At 40.7% G+C, this 20521-nt stretch overlaps 1 protein-coding gene across 1 annotated transcript in view; it reads right to left on the bottom strand.

Annotated features, from left to right (window-relative positions):
• Positions 1 to 1792: 1792 nt before the first annotated feature.
• The window catches only part of LOC121318845 (vascular endothelial growth factor receptor kdr-like), a 54154-nt gene continuing 35425 nt past the window's right edge, over positions 1793 to 20521 (bottom strand). The window contains exons 20-31 of the mRNA XM_041255953.1: positions 18391 to 18504; positions 18143 to 18231; positions 17599 to 17746; positions 16549 to 16646; positions 15429 to 15551; positions 14943 to 15054; positions 12032 to 12131; positions 10256 to 10361; positions 8568 to 8689; positions 7882 to 7960; positions 7167 to 7267; positions 1793 to 3594 (exon numbers count right to left, since the gene is read on the bottom strand). Of these exons, the coding sequence (XP_041111887.1) occupies positions 3405 to 3594; positions 7167 to 7267; positions 7882 to 7960; positions 8568 to 8689; positions 10256 to 10361; positions 12032 to 12131; positions 14943 to 15054; positions 15429 to 15551; positions 16549 to 16646; positions 17599 to 17746; positions 18143 to 18231; positions 18391 to 18504 (1382 nt within the window). The 3' untranslated portion in view covers positions 1793 to 3404. The remainder of the gene's footprint in view (positions 3595 to 7166; positions 7268 to 7881; positions 7961 to 8567; positions 8690 to 10255; positions 10362 to 12031; positions 12132 to 14942; positions 15055 to 15428; positions 15552 to 16548; positions 16647 to 17598; positions 17747 to 18142; positions 18232 to 18390; positions 18505 to 20521) is intronic.

Raw genomic sequence — 20521 nt, forward strand, 5'->3', positions numbered from 1 at the left:
CCGGGAGCCTGTGGTCTCACCTGTAAGCTGCCCAGAGCTGCGTTGTCCCATGGTGGGTCTGCAGTGTGTAAAAGTTTTCAAATAATTTCAAATAATTCTGCTGTAATTGGATTTGGAATTGACCCCATTGCTGGCGATGAGTCTAAGAGTCAATGACCCCTCGGGATGTGATACGTAGGATTCAAAGTATTTCCTGTGCATTGTTTCAAAGGATACCCTAGTTTACAGTGACAGCCAGTCTGTCGACACTGCGCCATGCAGGAAGCGTGTTGCAAGGTGCAAATGTCTGGGGCCCAGGCAAAGTAAACACAGTGCATGGGCCCTTGGGATCTCCACTCTTAAATAAGACACATCAGAGGGCCTCAATAGCAGCCAAAAACTGAACTGAGGGAGGGGCCAGCACTTACTCTGGGAGGAGCTCTTTGAAAACACCTGCTGACTGAGTTGTTTGGTTCTAGGTTTGTTCAGTAATGCACTTCACATTTAAACACGCTGTCAAGTCGTTTGTTTCCCGGTTTATTAACATGGGGAGTGAATTATTATTACCGTAACTTGCAGTTGCATCGATGAAAAAGAAGACGTAATGCGTGCAATCTGGAAAAACAGCAACAACATTTTAATGTATAAATATAGAAATCTTTATTTTGTGTTTTTTTTTTTTTTTTGGGAGGTTAATACAAATATACTTTTGGAGTACATATGAAAGACAGACGACATCAGTGCTTACATTATCATACAAAAAGGCCTTTAGCCTTCCACTTGAATTCACACAACAACACATGGCAGTACACTGCTTCACCCTGAATGAGGGCACTGCTGCCTGACGACTAGAGGTTACCATTGACAGGGCTGGCCACCTTTATTTAGCTTGATTTTCTGAATTGAGAATAATGTCAAGTGGAAAAACAAGAATGAATATTAAATACAGAGGCTTGTTGTGCATAACAGGTTAGGAGTAGAGCTTTCATAACTGGCATGACTATAAAAAATATATATTTTAACAAGTTTGCCACTCGCGGTGGTGAAGCTGAAAGTCAGAAATCGTTCAACAGTTGAAGCATGTCATTTTCCTTAAAACAGTCATGTTAAAGTCCCTTTACTGCTGTTCATACCATATTAATGACCAGCCCTTTAATAAAACCCAGGCTAACATACCAGAAAGCTAACTGTATGTGATGCAGTATATACAAACTCTAGCCTGTCCTGCAAGCATTAGTAACATCTTTAGAACATAACAATGCGACAGAGGCACTTTAATTATAAACATTCTTGTAAACAATAAACAATTACTGTATGGTTCCTACAGAATATTGTGTACAACAGCATATACATTATAAAATGTATATATATATATATATATATATATATATATATATATATATTCCCCATGAGAAATATTGAACGTGTTAGTATTTTAATAGGCAACATACAGGTGTCACAGCAGTACAGCTGCATTCTGCATTGCTGCATTCAAACCTTGCTGATACAGACTCTGTATTGCCATTTGTTTTTTTTCATACAGGCAAGAAACACGACTTTTAGTGCAGTACTTAGAGGGTACTGTAGGGTTAACAAACCCCATTTAGAATTTGGAATGGTATTAATTTAGAATGGATTTAGAATTTAGAATCATATTTAAGGCAACAGGGTAAAGTGAATTGCAAACACAATTGGAAATGATATTGGTCTTAATGACCCTTATCATGTACAAATTGGCTGTTTGTGGGTTTTTTTTCTGTTCTGAACTAGAACATTCATTTCCTGACAAATGGAGTGGGTTGCTTTTTTTTCCTGTATCACGAAGACGATCTTTGTTCTCCTTGTGTAAAGAATTAGCTTTGGCTATTTTTAGAACAAAATGCCATTGTCTAACATTCCTGGTGCCCAGGTTACTCTCCCGGGCAAACCATGCATTATGAAAAGCTGGTGACATATTCTGATTGGCTTTTTATTTTGTCAAAAGAAGGCACTGCATTCGGACTGACACGCAGCTTTGAGACCGTTGTCTTTTTGCTTTACAATTGCTCAGCTGCAGTATTTCAGGAAGGGAATGACCTTGGTGTTTTTGATAAAGTCTTTGGCCCACTAACAGGGGAGATGATTCAATAAAAAAGCAAAAAAAAAAAACCAAAACATCCATAATAACTTCCTGACCTGTATTAGTATACACAGTATCTGTGTTGAATTAAGGGCTGTTGTGTTTGTTCTCTCCACAGCTTAGCATGTTTGCTGATGTAAGGGTGTGTTGCAGGTACAGTGAATGAAAGAATGCAATCACAGGGCAGGGAAATGAAGAGGGTCGTACACATTATTTTTGTCTTTTTTTTTTTTTTTTGTCTGTAAAGTATTTCTGATACAGTCCAACAGTCAGTGACATTAGTTTTGGTGTGCTTTTAGCAGTCTTCATAAAATTGACACAATGTAATTAAAAAACATTCCAGTTAAATGTATATATTAAGCAAAACAAAAAGAAAGCATGCAACTGAAAAAAAAAAAACACCTCCTCGTTTCATTATTTATTCTGTTGACAGCTTTCTGAAAGTGGTAGTTTATTTTTCCTTTAGCATAAATTACAATAAACTACACTTCCCAGAATCCTTTTTACACCAACTATGTGTTTGTGCGTGTATTTGCTTACATTGGCGCACCTGGGGTTACCGTATGACTCCATGTACACTAGGAACGTTTGGGACACTTCAGGCTTTTCAACTCACATTGCAGTGCGTTCAGGCACCTTTCACAGCAGGACTACACTTACCAGAATGCATTGTGGTTGTGCGTTGAAAAGTCTGAAACTGTCCCAAACTGTCCTAATGCACATGGAGTGCAAGCGAATAACCATAAGAACTGTTCACAATAAACAGGTTTACCTGAGAAATGCACGTCTTCTTTTTTTTGTGAACTTACTGCTTCTTGCGAACCTGAGTAGAAAATGCACCCAAGGTTTCTAGAAAGGAATTTCTAGATAGATTAGCAGCCTACTTATTTTGAACCATAAGAAAATGGAAATATCCTGACCAATGAAAAGCTGCTTTTGTTTGATACCCATATACATTATAAATAAAAAGAGAAAGTTTTCTGACTTTGAAATTCGTTTTCAGCACTTGGAAGGTATTTAAAAAAACAGACAAACAAATAAAAAATAAAAAAAAACTTGTTACACATAAACTCAAATATTGTTTCCTTATGATTCCTCTAATAATGAGTTCATGATCAAGTCCACGCTTAATTACAAGAACAGCCCTTTACTGACCCGTATTCCTATAGACTGCCAATTCTAGTAAAGCGTGGCCTAGAAATGTGCCCGCCTGCTTGATCCAATCACAAAGTTACATTTGCATTGTTGAGGTAAGAAGCAATGCCGTACATTACAAACAGACTTCACTGAGTGTGGTGGCACCGCACTACACTGGTGGTGCAGAGTAGCGGACGACATAGTTGTAGTCTGGCGGGGGGCTGTGGCACTCCAGGTTGGGGTCCATGCGGAGGAGAACGGAGTGCTCCAGGCTGAAATCGAGGGGCTCCTGCAGGTACTTTGTCTCCTTCTCCCCATCGGACAACACTGATTCTTTACTTTTGCTCACTGCTTTCATTCTGCAAGAGGGAACACAAATGCACAGCAATCAATACTAGAATTCCAAACCCTTTTTGGATTGCAAAAACTTCCAAATGATGTGTTATTCTACTGAGTACAAAGCACAGTACTGGAGAGCCCAGTTGAAGTTGGATGATGTGGCTAACGGCAGTACCATCCAGATTGCTCTGCAGCGTCTGCAGGTCTTAGGTGCCAGTGTTTGGAGAGCCCTGCAGTGGCTATGCAGCCTCCCGCATGCAATGATTGTTTTACAGAACTGTAGAGTTTATTGCTTTCCCCATGGAAACGTCCATGGGCAGCTGCAAGTCTCAAGCAATGCCAGTAATATTATTCTTCCCATCTGAGTTCAGGCCTATGACATGAGGTGAGAGTTTTAAAGGGTGTTTATATAACCTTGTCATCACAGCCTCTTGGATTTGTGCTCTACACTCTGCTGGCTGTATACCCAAGCACTCTGTTGGCCGTCTGTATTGCAAAAAAAAAAATCAGGGCTAATGTATATTCTGCGATAGTGTTCGATCAAATAGTGGAGTGAAAAATGAATTTCATTTTCTGATATTTTCGAAACAAAATCCATTGTATCATTTCATTGTAAAATCCTTTGTAAACTTGTGTGCTGTTATTAGAACGCTTAACATCACATTCTGCTTAAACTGCATCTGCTTGTGTGGAAAATGCTGACACTGGCCTCCCTTTCCCCTGTTGTAATCTCACATTCCTTCAAAGAGCTGTTCACTCTTGTTGGCCACATTTTTTGTCTCTTTTATTATTTTTTTTCTTGTTGTTGCAGTTTTGTGTTTTTAATTTGAGGGTATTAAAGTTGTCAAGAGATTCAAGGAAAAGAACCCTAAAGTATCAGTGTAACTTGGCGGCCCCCCAAGTGACTGGAGTGTGAGATGACAGCAGCATTATTAGGACCTTGTTTGACCACACAGAGTCTCACAGGCTCTTAGTAAGGGTTACAAATGGGTTCTGTTCCCGGGGCTGCAAAGTGTCTCAAGAGCGGCTGTCCATCACCTAAACGACTCTGATGTTTGAAGTTATATGTAATATTTGTAATGGGGTGTTCTCGAGTCAACTGAATGATGAATGTATCCAGGGATAACCTAGGAGATTAACCCTGTCTTCACAGCGCACTCAATCAAAAGTGACGTTTCGGATTTCAATAAATACAGATAATCACGGATTAAGCCAAAGAAATTGCCTAGATGAGGCTGTCATAACATCAGCTCTAAACTCTTATGCTGTCAAGCTTTAAATACCACATGCCATCCAGCTAACTCAGTGAAGGTTTTTTTTTTTTTTTTTTTTTTTTTTTTTGCACAGTGTGTTGACCCGCTGTGGTGTGCTTTTATTATGCTAGTTCCTATCTTTGTTTTTGATGGACAGGACCAACATATGATATTCGAAAAATAAATGATACTTATGATGTGTTGGGTTTTATTTTTAAAACTGACAAAGTCAGATAAAATGGAAGAGCTTTGAAGTGTGTTGATCTCCGGGCTTTGCTTACGTAACAGAACTGCAAAGCAAGCATACTGCTGTTAAATTTCTGTGAGTCCTGTTTTCATTTCTCAGAATGCCTTCACACAGTCTCTGAGAGGGTAAACCAAGAAGAACGTCAATGTATCCTGGTGGGGTAGCAATATTCCTGTATGAAATGGATACACCACTATTCACATCTAGAGTACTGAGTTCAGACTGCCTTCGCCATGATCCGAGTGATCTTGGAGATATAATATGGATAAATAATGCGTAGTGTGTGTGAACTACCAATTTGCAGCAATGGATGAATGGCCCTTCAGGTTAGGGAATAGTGGAGATGCCTAGCATAGTTCATACATATACTCTGAGTAGCCAGCTTTGATTTTAAGTGCTAGCAATCTCTCAGGATTTACAGTATTAATTTCATTCTGTTCCCTAACATCAAACTTTTTTTTTCGTGCATTACATCTAAATAACAACCGAGGAGTAAAATAAAACTGCAACACCATGCAATCCGAAGAGGAAAAGTGCAGCTATAGACACACAAGGGTTGCGATCTTTCTGCAGGGAACTGAATGTTACAAATACCAGCAGGCAAATATATTCTTAAGCATTGAAGTTACACCTTGTTAAAAATGATGCTATTCAAAGCAAACCTCACTTGACCTTGAACTTTGGCACCGTGCATCGAATAAATCTGCAACACGGACAATAAATGATGCATGCGTGGGCTCAGGAAGGAAGGTTGGATTTTAAACATCGGAATGAAGATGCCTGTCTCATTTGCAACATGCGTCATGATCTTTGTTCCATAACAAGCGTTGCTAGCCTGATGAGACAGATATTTCAGCAGTCCCCATTATGTGTGTCGAGTAGGCTGAGCTGTTCAATGCTGCAAGCCTTCATTTCCATCTGATGAGTCAGTTGGTGTCATGCAGGTGCACAGAGGAGCAAGCTTTGCAAAAACATCTCTATTAGCTTGTGTGCCCTGATTTAAACTAGAGGTGCAGAATGACCCGGGCCCTGTTTTTAACAGAGTTTTCTAAAAGTAGCAATTTGAGGAATAGAACTAGCAATAACACACACACGCACACACACACGCTTTTATAGAAGTTCTCTTTCAATATTTTTATATGTTTGATATATATATATATATAATATATATATTATATATATATATATATATATATATATATATATATATATATATCACTACTGAATCAACACAGACACTTGTTAAACTGCTAATGCAATTTAATTCAACATTTCCACTAGAAAGACCAACTTCACGTCCCGGCTTGACTTTTATTGGTCTGAGGCGGGGTTTAATTCAGCTAAATTAAGAGCACTTCTAAGGGGAACTATAAGGGATAGCAGGGTTAGTGAATTGCAATAAAGTTCACATATTATGAGGGCTATGTCCTTGGAGAAAAATAAATGAAGCAGTAAACCAGTCATTTCAGAACAAGCATTGATCCCAGAGGTCACACCAGTCATGTCATTGTGTTCACAGAAATAACTGAAACAGATCTGTTAGGGACAACAGACTTACCGTTACCAACCCACTTCATGCAACACCAGATTCCCAGTGACCTTCTGTGGCAATAAAATGCATGCAATACATTCAAATCCTCTTACTTCATAAATACACTGCGTATAATAAATAAAGCATAGTCTCAAATAATGTACAATTCAAAATGCAATTTTTATACCCCTGTTCTGCTACTTTTCTGCTAGACTTACAGGATGAATGGTGAAAGCACAGTCCCAGTGGGCTGAATGACTAGAAGCATTAAAAAAAATGAATGAATTGAAATGAAAACACAGGGTAGTATTTTGTAACACTTCTGAAGGCGAAAGCACACAGGACAAAGAAGAAACGTCTCGATACAAGAGAAGGACGGATCTGTCCTGTAAGTCTCTACAATTCGAGTTTTGTCCGAGGGGAAGCTAAAGAGAAAGAGTGGGAAACGCAGGAGTGAAACCCACGCTTAACTCCGCACATCTGCATTTCCAGAACGGGCGAACAACAGCTCTTCCCGTGGTTCTTGAAGCCGTCGGTGAAACTCTGGTTATATGTACTCACGCTAAAGGCATTCTGCTTAACGGCTTGGCTCGCGTTTCCAGTCTCTTCACACTCTTCATCTCTTCAGAGGCCAGCACCATCCCGCTGTCCGACTCGCCCTCCTGCACAGAGCAGACACGGACAGGGAGTCACCAGCGTGCAATCACTGGCTGCATCCCTGCACACTGAACAGTACGGTGCAAACAAGACTAGGTGGACCAGGGGTAGGAGTTTAAGGCTGTCGTTATCAAGATCCGCCACCATTTCGATAGTTAAGAGACCCTGATCTCTGTGAGTAGAGAGGACTCCTTGCACCCTGCTGTCACTGTGTGTGCGTTCATACAGGTGCAGGTGTGCAGTCTGCACCTTAGTGCATTTGCACAGTAGTTTCCCCACGCTTTCCCACGGTTATGCTATGCATTTAACATAGTTTATATTACTTAACTATGCTTTAACATTCTTTCACTATGCTGTATTCTTTTACTAAGATAAATGTATGTGTATGCATATATATATATATATAGAGAGAGAGAGAGAGAGAGAGAGAGAGAGAGAGAGAGAGAGAGAGAGAGAGAGAGAGAGAGAGAGAGACTGTATATTTATTGTTCCAGTAGGCCTCCTAAGACAAGCTTGAGGTTCTTCACATGTGGAACCAATCTGGATAGCTGGAGGTCCTGGTCATGCTGTACAGTGAACTGGTCTTCATGCACAACCCGGCACCTGCATGCTAACATACCTCCTGCGGTCCGTTTGTTTTGTTGTCTACAGGGACCTTATCAAAGGTCTTCACACTGACGGGACGTATTTTTATGTTCCTGTAAAATAAATTGGAAAAAGAAATTAAAATAATGAAATACACACGTGCACTAATCCTATTCATCAAATATATCTTAGATATAACTCGAACTTTGAGTTTATCTTAAATCTACAATGCAATACCAAGGTTACTTTCAATTAGACTGCCAATTGTGCTTCATTAAACAGTGGTTTAGTGATTTTTTTGTAGCTTCGCTGGGAGCACCATATTAATATCACTGCTGACTATATACAACAATGTAAAAAAAACCTGCATAATTAGGTTGAAGATGTGCATTTAATAGTGGTATAATTTTAGCTGGTATAGGCAGGATATCAGGTACATATGTTTGGACCGACATTTATTCACTTTCTGGCAATATCCATTTTGGGGCTGTGGTTACTGGTGTCACGAAACACAGTGTTCTCCTTTCCTTCACACTCTGCTAGAGCCAATTTACTCCCTTGCTCACAAACTAACCATCATAGTCAACTTTTCTACTTGAAGGTGCTGCCCAAGGTGAAAACATGAATTCTATACAGATTTGAAAGGTCCCGTCCCTTAACTGTCTAGCTAGGAAGCTGCAGGCTATGGTCTCACTCTGTGCACTGAAAGCTTTGCAGTACCATGTTCCCCCTGAGTGTCTCTGATTCACAAATGTGCTTGAGGTCTCCTCTGCTGTAGAGGTGCTGGAGGTCTCCTGTCCCTCGGCCAGCATTGTGTTTATTGGAATGTAATCCTTGCCATCCTGGAGGAAAAAAACAAAGGAGAACGCACATGGAACCAGTCCATAAGGGAGTGTCGGAAACACAGCCAGGACAAAGTGTTAATCTGAAGTGCTCACAGACTTGGAGCAATGTGTCTGTAACGATGCAGCCACTGCTCGCGCCAGGCACATTTTTAAACAAACAAAATAAAACGTGTCAAAGCTCTTGAGGTGTGTTTGAGTAAAGATACTGGAAATCTAGCAGTCGCAAGTTGGCTAAAAAATAACCTGGTAACGTGCCTGAAATGTTATCAGTGTAATTATTAGCCCTGCACAACGCAAGGATAAGGTGAATTAGTAGGTGTAGAATATGTAATAACCCCTTGAGGGCTGTCTGGCGCACCTGCTTTTAATAAATGTCACTTTGTAAGCTCTGCCCTGTTACGTTGTTCCAGAGTGACTGGTATAGTTCAGCTCACTTGGACAGAGAGAGAACAAGTGTTGCACACTGGATATGATGCTTTGTGTGAAGCCTGACGGTTTCTGCTGGAAGTGTAGTCTGACCTTGCCTTTGCAACTTCTCCAACAGACCTATAAAATATGCAGTATAAATACGAGCAGAAATAAAATACAAACGGCATAGAGTCACAATAGTAATACACAACAGATATTACAGGCTGGCCAGGATCAGCTCCCTAATCTCTTGTAATTCCCACAGTGCTGGGAAGCTTTCTGCACCCTTCTCAGAGCAGGATTTATACTGTTGTGCTGTAATTCCTTTTTGTTAGTTTTTAAAAAGCAACGGCAATTCAAAGATCAATTTCAAGCTCGTCATGATCCCAATTATCCGGGGCTTTGAGGTTTAAAGACATAGCCCTTCCTGATTGTTTCACACTGGGCTCTAAACTCCTAAAAAAGAGATTCAGTATGTAAAAAGTTAAGCTGAAAAACCTATAGTGAAGTTATCATTACCAACATGTACTTTACTATTATTTGCACAAGTGGGACTCACATCGTAGAAACAAACAGAAAAAAAAAAAATTCTGATGGGAACGAGGCTTGGAATTATAATGGCCAGGCTTGCATATGCAGCCATGGTTACTTTTCTTCAGTCTCTTCAAGGGAAGAATACAGCTGGATCCATCTTCCTCTTCCAGTGGAGCTCAGGGGCTCCGTAGCATTCCCCTTACTGACATCCCAGTGCAATTCATTCTCAAGTGGAAAAAGAACTGTTTTAGGAAAGATATAAAATCTTGCAATAAACATAGCAAAGGTGGATACAGTGTAGTTGTTCTTTGATTAAAAAAACAGATATGGATCCACAAGAGCTATGTTAATGGCATTAGTGTTTTCCAAAAATCCAGCTAAAAGTGAATTGGTTTTGGTCCTGAGAAAGCTGGTTGCTGTTTGTAAAAGACTAGATTCTGTGCTTTTAAAAGGGACCTCCCAGTAGGGGTGAAGGGTATGCTAACAAGGGGCAAGCCATGATGGGTCCAATGACTTTTTCTCAGTCCCAAACGTTGCTTATGTTCTAAATGCCATGTGTGAACGCTCCCTAATGAACCATGATGCACGTATTACTTTATCTTTGCCTGCTGTTCCTCATACCTGCTGGACTTTGGCCTGTAACAGGTCTCCCAGTCGCTCCACCAGCTCTGTGAAGTTTGGTCTTTCAGTAGGTTCCCCTTCCCAGCAGTCTAACATCGTCTGATAGCTGGAGGACCAAGAGGAACAAGCCATTAAACTACAGGAAGCATAACCTCACCTTCTTTAACAAAACTGTATCTATCATTCAAGTTCCAGGTATATATTACAGAGGGGCACATAAACATGCAGCCTGGCTGGTTCTGTTTCATTGCTAAGACAATGCACATTCACATCTTTTCTTGCAATCTGAGGAAGCCAGTGGATTGGACTTTGGGGATTTACTTGGGTTTAGAAGACAGAGATCAGTTGAAGGAAATCCTGTTGATATTGTCAGTCAGGAAGCAACCAATGGGTTTGCTTTTGATTGCCTACAAATCAACAAACAGCTAAGACACCTGACTGCTCTACAAGGCAGCTCACAATGTGAGCGTCCAGCCACTTCTTTCCTGTTATGCGACTGCTAGTTAACAGCTGTCAGTTGCTTCTGTTTCTGTAGGAAACGTTTGCAGCAGTTTCTTATGGAGAAAGGATTAAAGCACCTGGTTGGGCCATCTGTTTCTGATATAAATAACAGTGCAACGAAAGCAGTCAAGACGCATCTCCTTGAAGTCCTGTAGGTGCATTATTAAAATCCTGCCTATTGTCATTGGTTAAGGGAAGAGTAGAACAGAAACACAATAGCTTTTGTAAATCTGAATTGCAAAATATTTATGCTTTATTACTCATAGACATGTTTAGAGCAAATGCTAATGCTGAGGGAACACAGCCACTTTTTTCAGGGACAGTGGCTTGAAACCTGGTTCCAGGAGAACGGGAGATCTAGTTTGAGGCAACTTTGCTGTATCAAACCCCAAGCCCCCCCTGGTGTGCCGTACACAAAGTGGTTTTGTGTTTCCTCAGCTTGAGTTTGTAGGAAGCTGGGATTTGCTGAGGGTACTGAATGCTACAGTATGTGCTGCTAGAAATAATTACTACCAGTCGATGAAAACTTTAAACCAGACGTCTCGGTAGCAGAGGTGACCATGACAAGAGACCTTGTGTCCGGTGGAGGGCTAGGGTCTCCTCAAAAAAACAGTAACATATAAATGGTTCCTTTTCAGTCTGACACTGTAAGAGAAAGCCTTCTGTTTCAATAGCTTTCACTGGCACCCAGCTCGTGAACGTTCGAACCCGCGACCCACGGAGGGAGTATCTGAATGTCCTGCTTGCCCTGCAGTCTGCCAGAGTTCTGTCAAGGCCTTGGTTGTCAGGTACCAAGTTCTTTCCAGGGAGGTTAAGGTTACCAGCGCATTACTGTCAGTGAGCAATAAATCCCGACCACTCTCTGTCAATCACAAGCTTCAGTTTGCTTTTCAAACAAACACGCAAGAGAAATACTGGAATTTGCTTTGAAATCCCCAGCAGGGAAATATGATGTTTATTACTTAATAATGTGGGAAGCTCTCTGCTTATTCAAATCCGATAAATGTCTACTGAATTCAACCACTATGAGATGGGTGGAATGCAAGCTTTACTGTAGGTTTTGCTTGTATTCTTAATTTTTTCTAAAGCTCATAGTATCTCATTTGTGTATATTCATTTTACTATTTACACATAAAGTACGTTGTAACTCTGCATACTAACATTGTAGTTGTATGTAAGTACACATGTATTTACTAAGTAATTACTATTAATTAAAGTAAAGTGTTCCTCAGTTAAAGGCACATTGTTAAAAGGTCTCTTTGAGAGAATGCTTACATTTCAGAGGAGGCGTACTCAGGAGCTCTCATCCGTGTCCCTTCCTTTAGGCGGCAGCAGAACTCCTCATCAATGTGTAGACCAGGGTAGGGGGAGGCACCTGGAGGGACAACACTGGAGCATTCAGTAACAAAGCCAGTGAAAATGAGCAGCAGCATGTCCTGACCCTCGCTGCAGCGCAACTCAGATTCGCATTGTCATTCCCAAATAGAGATGCTGGCAGCTTTCAGTGCATGTGCTTTGGATAGCTGTGGAGTTTTACTGAGGAACTGTTCACAAAGCAAACCTGCAGATCAGAGGAAGAGAGCGAAGGGGGGGGGGGGGTCTGTAGACAGTGCTAGCCAGGGGGGTGAGCCCGTATGCTTGTTGCATTGTGACAACGGTAGTGTCAGTAACGTGAGATATATTTTCAAAGTTTCATAATATGACACCACTTCCTTTCTCTGGGAACAAACCCAGTTGTTGGTTTTTTTTTTTTTTTTCTCTGGTAGTGTTTGTTGGAAGTCGTATTTATATTATTTTAGCTCTTCCCCAGCAGTGTTTGGTCACTCTCTTTTCACCTGTAGGGTATGTCATTATTTTGTTGGTCATTTATTTTAGTTTGGCAAATCAAGGATGTGCTAAATTGTTGCCTTTCTCCTGCCTTAACAACTTTGTTTGGAAAATATTGTATGCAAAGTATGTTAGTGACGTGGTCTTGAAATCAAAATATCAATGTTGTATACAGTGCCTTATTAAACATACGCTGGCAGTGTGTAACAGCTAATTATATTAGAATAAACTATGATGGGCTGCTGTTTGCTTTTCTCTCTTGGCTAGAGATCAAATGCATTTATCAGCTGAATTGGGGTAAAATCTGTTTAGACTGCACTTGTAGAGCTCTTGATCTACCCTGTTGCATTGGACTTGCCTGACCTCAGCACCACGTTACTGGATCCTCAGCTGATGCGCTATCCTTGCACTATTGCACTGCTAATATGTCATTGTAGATACAGCTTGTCGTAATCCTAACTTGTTGCATCCTAGCTCATATTGTATTTCAGTAGTATTATTTGTACTTATTGTAAACTATACTGTATTTAAATGTTAATCTTGCATTGGTGACCCTGTACAGTACTGCCCTGTAACACCAAATAAATAAATGAAGAAGAAGACGTGCCTCCCCATTTTTTTTGTCCACTATCCACCACTGAATAATATATATGTATGTGTGTGTGTGTGCGTGCGTGTGTGTGTCTGTGCGTGTGTGAATGTGTGTCTGTGTGCGTGTGTGTGCGCGTGTATGTCTGTGTGCGTGCGTGCATGCGTGTGTGCGTGTGCATGCGTACTTGTGTGTGTGTGTGTGTGTGTGTGTGTGTGCGTGTGTGTGTGCGTGTGTGTGTGTGTGTGTGTGTGTGTGTGTGTGTGTGTGTGTGTATAATATTTTATTTATCTTAATTAGAGACAATTCAGAAGAAATGCATATCTGGTATGTGTTGGCAGATTAGCAAAAAGAAAAAAAAAACCTGTGATGGGTGAGGGTGACATCACCTAAAAGCTATTTAACTTCTCCAGTCTAAGTCATGTGAGGTTTATTTTAGTGTAATTCAATATCTTTATTGATTGCCTCGTATTTGGAGGGCTGATATGAAAACAAGGTGTATTTTCAGTCGTTGCACCTAAACTAACACATTCAGGAAGTCAGCCAGCGAGATCCAGATTGAAACGCAGGCGTTGACGTGATGTCATGACTGTAATGTGCCTATGTGTGCATATCGTCTTCAGGGTGCACTTTTGACCTGAGTGCAGTATCTGGTTTTTGTTTAAGTGCTAGTATTGTTAATGGGTGTAATTCTTAATGTATACTAATTTCTATAGAAGAGTCATTAGTAACACACCCAAAGGCACACAATAGTTTTGTAAAAAGGCTTACACTGTGGTGGCGCTTGCCTGTTTTACAGCTCTTATCCCAGTCAGAATCTAGGTCAGAGTGCAACGATAATTTGCAGCAAACTAATTGTTTTCCAAACGCAGACAAAACAGCGGATGGTTTTAGACAAGCTCGTTCCAGAAGGACAATCAAGCAGTTACAGAAACACTAATTGCCATCTCTGTTTGGAAACTAGTGGTGAGTATTCGAAATACCACACAGCTGGGTCAAGCTCAATTTCATGTCAACAAAACCACAGTTTAGTTACACTGGGCGACGGTCTACACAAGTTGTATAAAAGCACAGCTAGCAGCTCATTATCAAATTCTTGTTTCCTCCAATTATGGGACACTCGCCACGACGGAAGCACAGTGTCTAGGATTCAGTTCCATTATCAAGAACATCACTTATAGCTGTACAAAAAATCACTGATTTCTCTGTTTCATGTGCCTTAATCCTTAAACCAGTCCCGGTCCTGGGAAGCCAATCCACACCAGGTTTTACAGGTAAAATGACATCATTAACTACTTCAGGGTCTGGATGAGGTTTCATTTGGATCAATTAAACAATTTATAACAAGGTTGGAACAAAGACCAGGAGTGGAAGTGCCAGCTTTGGCCACCCCTGCCTTAAACCATAGATTGAACAACAGTTCCTGTTGAGCGGTATCGTACACTGGGAACTTCAGGGAACATGCATTCAGTTAAGCAGATCTCAAACTTGTCCTGTTCCTAAAGGATGAAAGCTGCAAGAGGTTGAATGGCAGCTCATTCACCACGAAGACGCATCTTAGCAATTGCGCTAAATGGCTAGATCAGTTTGAGGGACTATTTAAAGAGCCTGTGTCGTTTTACCTCATCTCACCAGCAGGGGGGGCCTAGTCTGTGTAATCTGTCACACTGTTAAAAGCTCCAGGATAAAGCAGAGGCTTCATTTGCTCAGGAAAGCAGGCATTATTTTGGCTTGATGAACCCTTTGCAGAGTAAATGCTTTTGTACTTACCGAGAGAAAATATCTCCCACATGAGCACACCGAATGACCACACATCGCTCTGCGTTGAGTAGATCTTGTCAAAAATAGCTTCAGGTGCCATCCATTTGAGGGGAAGTCTGGCCTGTAAATAAAATTTAAAAAAATACATATAAATCACTGAACATCTGTTTAATTTTTAACATAAAATTCAGCAATGGTAAGTCTCTTTTGCAATTATCACTTTTTGTTATATGAGCTCATATATGGATAGCTCGCCAGAATTAAAATAATGTCGCGCATGCCATTATTTGCATATACAGTATGCATTTACCAGAGCACTAGAGTATCATGAAAATAGTTATCTATGAATTAATTGTTACTGTGCATGACTCTTGTATTCAGCTCAGACTTATTTCTCTATAAAGCAAGCAAATGCATAAAATCATAGTGCCTGTTGTGGTTAGCTTTAGATGCAGTAACAACAGTTGTGCAAAATGCATGTTGCAAAATTCTTACATCTCCTTTGCGCACATAATCTGGGTCTTTGTAAATGTCCCTGGCCAGCCCAAAGTCACATATCTTCACAACATTGTTTTCAGACAAAAGGATATTTCTGGCTGCCAAGTCACGGTGGATACACTGAAGGAAGGATGGAAAATAAAAACAGTGCATTATTATAAAAAGAGCCTGACTTCTCGCCATGACATTTACACTCCTAAACACAGCAGCCCCACAACAGGGCTGACATTTCTAACATGCTGTACTGTCCTCTATGTAGGTGTGTCTGCTATTCTCCTGTGTCTCTGTTCACCTTTAAAGTACATTTGGCTTTCTTTCAAAATGGCACAGCTAAATGCTGTTTGGTTCAATTCACTCTGTACTACCTTGAGCAGAATAAGTATATAGAGCCATTGAAGTGTTTTTTCAATTATCTTAAACACAAACGCTTTGCACTGCGTGTGCTTGTATCTGCTCTTTTAAATGCATGTGTGTGTTTGTGTACTTCCTGTTTGGGGGCAGTGAATTACAAGCCGAACGCGCCCTATTTTCTATAGGCAGCAGTGGTGTAGTATATAAAAGGCAAGCTAAGTCACATGACTCCCGCACCTGTCTGATTCCTCTTGATGCAATGAAAAGAGCGTTAGGAACTGCTATTACAAACTACTTCTTTAAGAAGGCTAAAAATGCAGACAAAGACGACAGCAAGAACTGTGTGTAAGAATTAGATAAACGTATTTTCAATTGTCTCACTGACTTGGGCTGTAATTTTTATTACAGCCTCAGTAACAATGGGCTTTCAACATTGTGTAAGCAGACCTTTCCACCTCCACCCTTAGCCTGTTCATTTTTCTCTTGATTAGAAACAGGCAATTTAGTTAAAGCAGAGCCAAACTGAGACAGCTCATAATGTGACTAATGCACCCTAGGGACCTGCTGTACACAAGGTGACTTACACTACCTGGATCTATGCGATCATGAAGCTTTCCTATTATTCTCTTTAGGGCTAAACTCAAACTCAGGACCTGCACTGTAGAGTCAAAACACTTAGAATTAATGAGGGACCTGCAGAGTCAAAACACTTAGAATTAATGAGGGACCTGCAGAGTCAAAACACTTAGAATTAAAAGGTACTTACTTTCCGTGACGCCAGAAATTCCATGCCTTTCGCTACTTGAAAGCTGTAACAGATCAGGTCTTCCATGGTCAGAGCTCGCTTGTATAAATCATCAGCATCTACAGAAAGGCACAGGAGAAATCTTCAAACCTGACCACCACATCAAAGGGGCTGGGCATATTGCTATTGAAGGTTCCTCAGTGTACCAGAATCACGAAGCTCTGTAAATTCAGAGCCGCGAGTAACTTCAATTGCAGCAATTAACAAATTGTATTGTGCCGTGTTTTCTTTAATCTTTATTTTTCCTGCCTTTCTTTTCGTGTTTGATTTTGAAATGTGTGTTTTTTCTTTTTTTTTTAACGAAAGAGGAGGTTCCAACCACTCTAACCACACAATGACATTTCTAGGTTCATTTCACTTTAGCGCTGCACACAATGCAGTTACCTCCTTAGGGGAATCTCTGGTCCTCATGCAGTGCACAACCTTATTCTCAACAGCTTGTCATGATTTTACATCCGTTACAGAAAGCAGGACCGCAGCTAACCCGGCTAATTTAAAATAAATGTTTTTGGTAACACTTGTGTCTTTAATTACTGTGTATTTACATTGTAGTTACTTTGTAAATTCTTGTGTACTTATACATAATTACAACGTTATATGCATAGATACAGTGTACTTAATGTGTAAATCTTTTTGCACAATATAGCCCTAACCTAATCCAAACCCTTTTGTAATACAATTGTGTGCTTACATATATCATGCAAAATGATTCACACATTAAATACATTGTAACTATGCATAATAACATTCTAATGACGTGTAAGTACACATGTATTTACTAAGTAACTACCATGTAAATACACAGTAATTAGAGACACTTAATGTATAGTGTTAGCACTTTTCTAAAAACAATAGCATTAATACATATTTGTCCCCAGCCAAAATAAATAAATAATGAAAGTTAACACTGGTGTAAACGTTGTGAACACGAGAGCAGGTCCGCCTGTCTGCTAATCCGAGTTTCCAGTCAGGCTCATGGTAGGTATTCTGGAAGGAAGACCCTGCCGTTACCTTCCTCCTCTTCCTCTGAATCACAGTAGCTCTTATCTTCTATGAACCCCGAGCTGGCTGAGCTCCCAGTGCTCGCCACGCTCTCCAGCCTCCTCTTGATCAGCTCTTTCAGGTCAGGACTCGACTCCCCTCCGGAACCCTCCTGGCTCTAGAGTGTGGGAAAGAGATCTCCAAGTAGCAGCAGCAACGAAACAGAAGGCAGCTCCGGAAACCGGGCTCTGCTTGTGTGTGAGGTGATTCTGTAACTACTGCCACGGCCCTTCTCATCAAGACTGGCGAGGGTTATAGCAGTTACAGTGGGGTTAAAGCATTATAACACATGGAAATCTGAGTTTAAAGCTAGAAATTCAAGAAGAATTACCATTGTGCAGTACAATTGCGATCTCAAAATTGCTTCGAACATTAAGCCCTGACTTTACCAGTTTACTTTTACACATGCTCTTATCAACCGTGTGTGAAACTAAATAGAGGCTGACTGACTGCTGGGCTCACTACTCTCCAGTACAAGGCCACTACATGGTATGAGATTGCTTGTTTGACTCACCTTGTACACAACAAAATCACTTCTCTTGCTTCTCAGATAGTTAGACAGGTTTCCATACTTGCAGAATTCCACGATCACCATCAGAGCACCTGATAATATAATAAAACAGAAGCGGGTATGGGTAAAGCATTGCTCAATTCATCATCGAGCAGTAACACTGGAGCTTAGGGATCCACTAGGGGTTAGTGTGCTGCTATGCAGTCCTGGTTCATTTTGCTGCCTTGCAGACTCTGCAGGTGCTCTCTTACCCCCTGGCTTGGTACATGCTCCCAGCAGGTTCACTACATTCAGGTGATGGCCAATGTGAATCAGGATTTTCAGCTCTGACATTAGGGCCTTGCATTCATTGGTCGTAGCCCCGTCTGTTAAACATAAAAAGAACACAGTTACAGGTACGTGCTGCTGTCTGCAGAACAACGCCAGTCTAGTTCATTCGGTGACTGCATTGGTCCAAAAAACAGTGACTTTCACCTCATGAAGGGATCAACGTGGTCTTGTGAGATATGAGATTTATTACATGTTAGAATGTGATCGTGTTAATCGATGCAGGCCGATGACCGCTTGTTTGGACAGAATATTGAACTGCTAGTGAATGAATGAGGATTGTAACCAGATGATTCCTCTGGTCGGACAATATGAAATAAAGGTTGAAATAGCCTTGTAACAAATCATGAAAGTCCTTCGGTTTTTACTCCTCGGAACAGGAAAGTTAACATTCTTTATATAATGTTAACTGTAACTCAGGTTTATAGTTTATCGGTTGATTTAAGATTAACACATTCATTTTCTTGGGAACCTTCTTTCAACAAAAAAAAAAGCCCAATGTGTTCTATAGTCTCCCTTGAACACATGAAACAAATGAAAGTTCACAGCTTAAAAAATCCATAGTTCCTTTTGCATTTTTCTGAGGTTCACTTTAGCACATGGAAGAGCAAAAAGCCATAATTTACACAGAACACATTGGATTTTATTAGGAGAGAAGCTGCAGCACATTTGGTGCCAAGGTGGCTGTTGTTTTTCTTCTGCACACCCTTCATTCCAAAGTACTGGTCTAGCAGACCATGCACAGCAATCACTGGCATGTGTGACCCAGGGGATGATACCACTAGCTGCTAGTACCTAGCCTTGATCTGGAGCTGCACCATTTGCCTCTTTGAATTTGGTGCTTTCTATTGCGCAGTGCGAGCGGCTGTGTTCTAATATTAACAGCAGGCAGTAACTTCTCGTTCCCATAGTGACAGAGGGGTGGAACACATTCCTTATGCACCATGCGTTTTCACGAATCCCAATTTGACTCCAACGTCTTAATCCTGGATCTGATGAAAATTAATTTACTTCAGATGTGTGACAAACAACCAATAGAATAGTTTGTGCGGTGCAGCGGAAAGTCAGTTCCAAGCTTATGCTGATTCTAGTCTAAATCTAAGTTTCTTCCATAATGTAGTTTAGTTATGAAAAGCCTTGCTGCCATTCAGACCGGATTAGTGTGCGTGTTCAATTGTTATCTATCATTGTGCAGGTTCAGGAAACTTTCAAACTGCTCTTTACAAATGCTGACAAAGAAGACAGTCTTTCTAGAAATCCTCCTAATTAGCTGTTCAAGGGATTATAAGGATTAACCTGCATTTGACAGAGCAGTTCCTCCCTCTTGGCTCATCCATGTCACTAGAATGCTTTCTTTTTCATTCCAATTGAGGGATTGCTCATTTTAAGCACTTTGGTCTCTCATCAATAAAGGCAGATGTCTTTTTAAGTTCTAGAACTGTGTGTCACCTCCGAAGATCTCTGCTGATTCATACTATCCAAAGCATACAGGAAGGGCAGCCTCCCTTGTATCTCTGTGATGAAAGCAAAGGAAGGATGGATCCTGGTAAGGACATTCCAGCAAAGCTCAGATTTATCATTGCCATGTGGCTGTAGCACAGCTTGTTTACATACTTCAGTGAGACTGATGGCTTGTGGGGTGCAGGTTAAGAGGGAATTGGTTGTGAGAACAACAGAAAACAAACCTCCTCATGAGAGGGTATTACATGTCAAAACAGGGGCGCTGACAACAGCTGACAAATGCTTTTTGCCTACGTTTTCACCTTCAGTAAATGAATCAGACACGGCTCAGTTCAGCGTTTCCAAAGAGAATTCCAATTCCAATAAAAACCCACGAGAACGTGAAACCCTGTAGAATCAGGTGCGCTAAGAAAACCTTCTTGGCTGACGTAATTCTGCATCATACTTCTAAGCCCTCACGATTCAGTTGGCTCACTCCCCAAAATGGATATTGCATATCGCGTGTCAACGTCGTCTACTGCAGTCTGAAATTCATCAGCTTTGGTTGAATTAATAACAAAAATGTTTCAAAATTGACATCATGTGTACTTGGCA

Source organism: Polyodon spathula, chromosome 7 (assembly GCF_017654505.1).
Source record: "Polyodon spathula isolate WHYD16114869_AA chromosome 7, ASM1765450v1, whole genome shotgun sequence".
NCBI lineage: Eukaryota > Metazoa > Chordata > Actinopteri > Acipenseriformes > Polyodontidae > Polyodon > Polyodon spathula.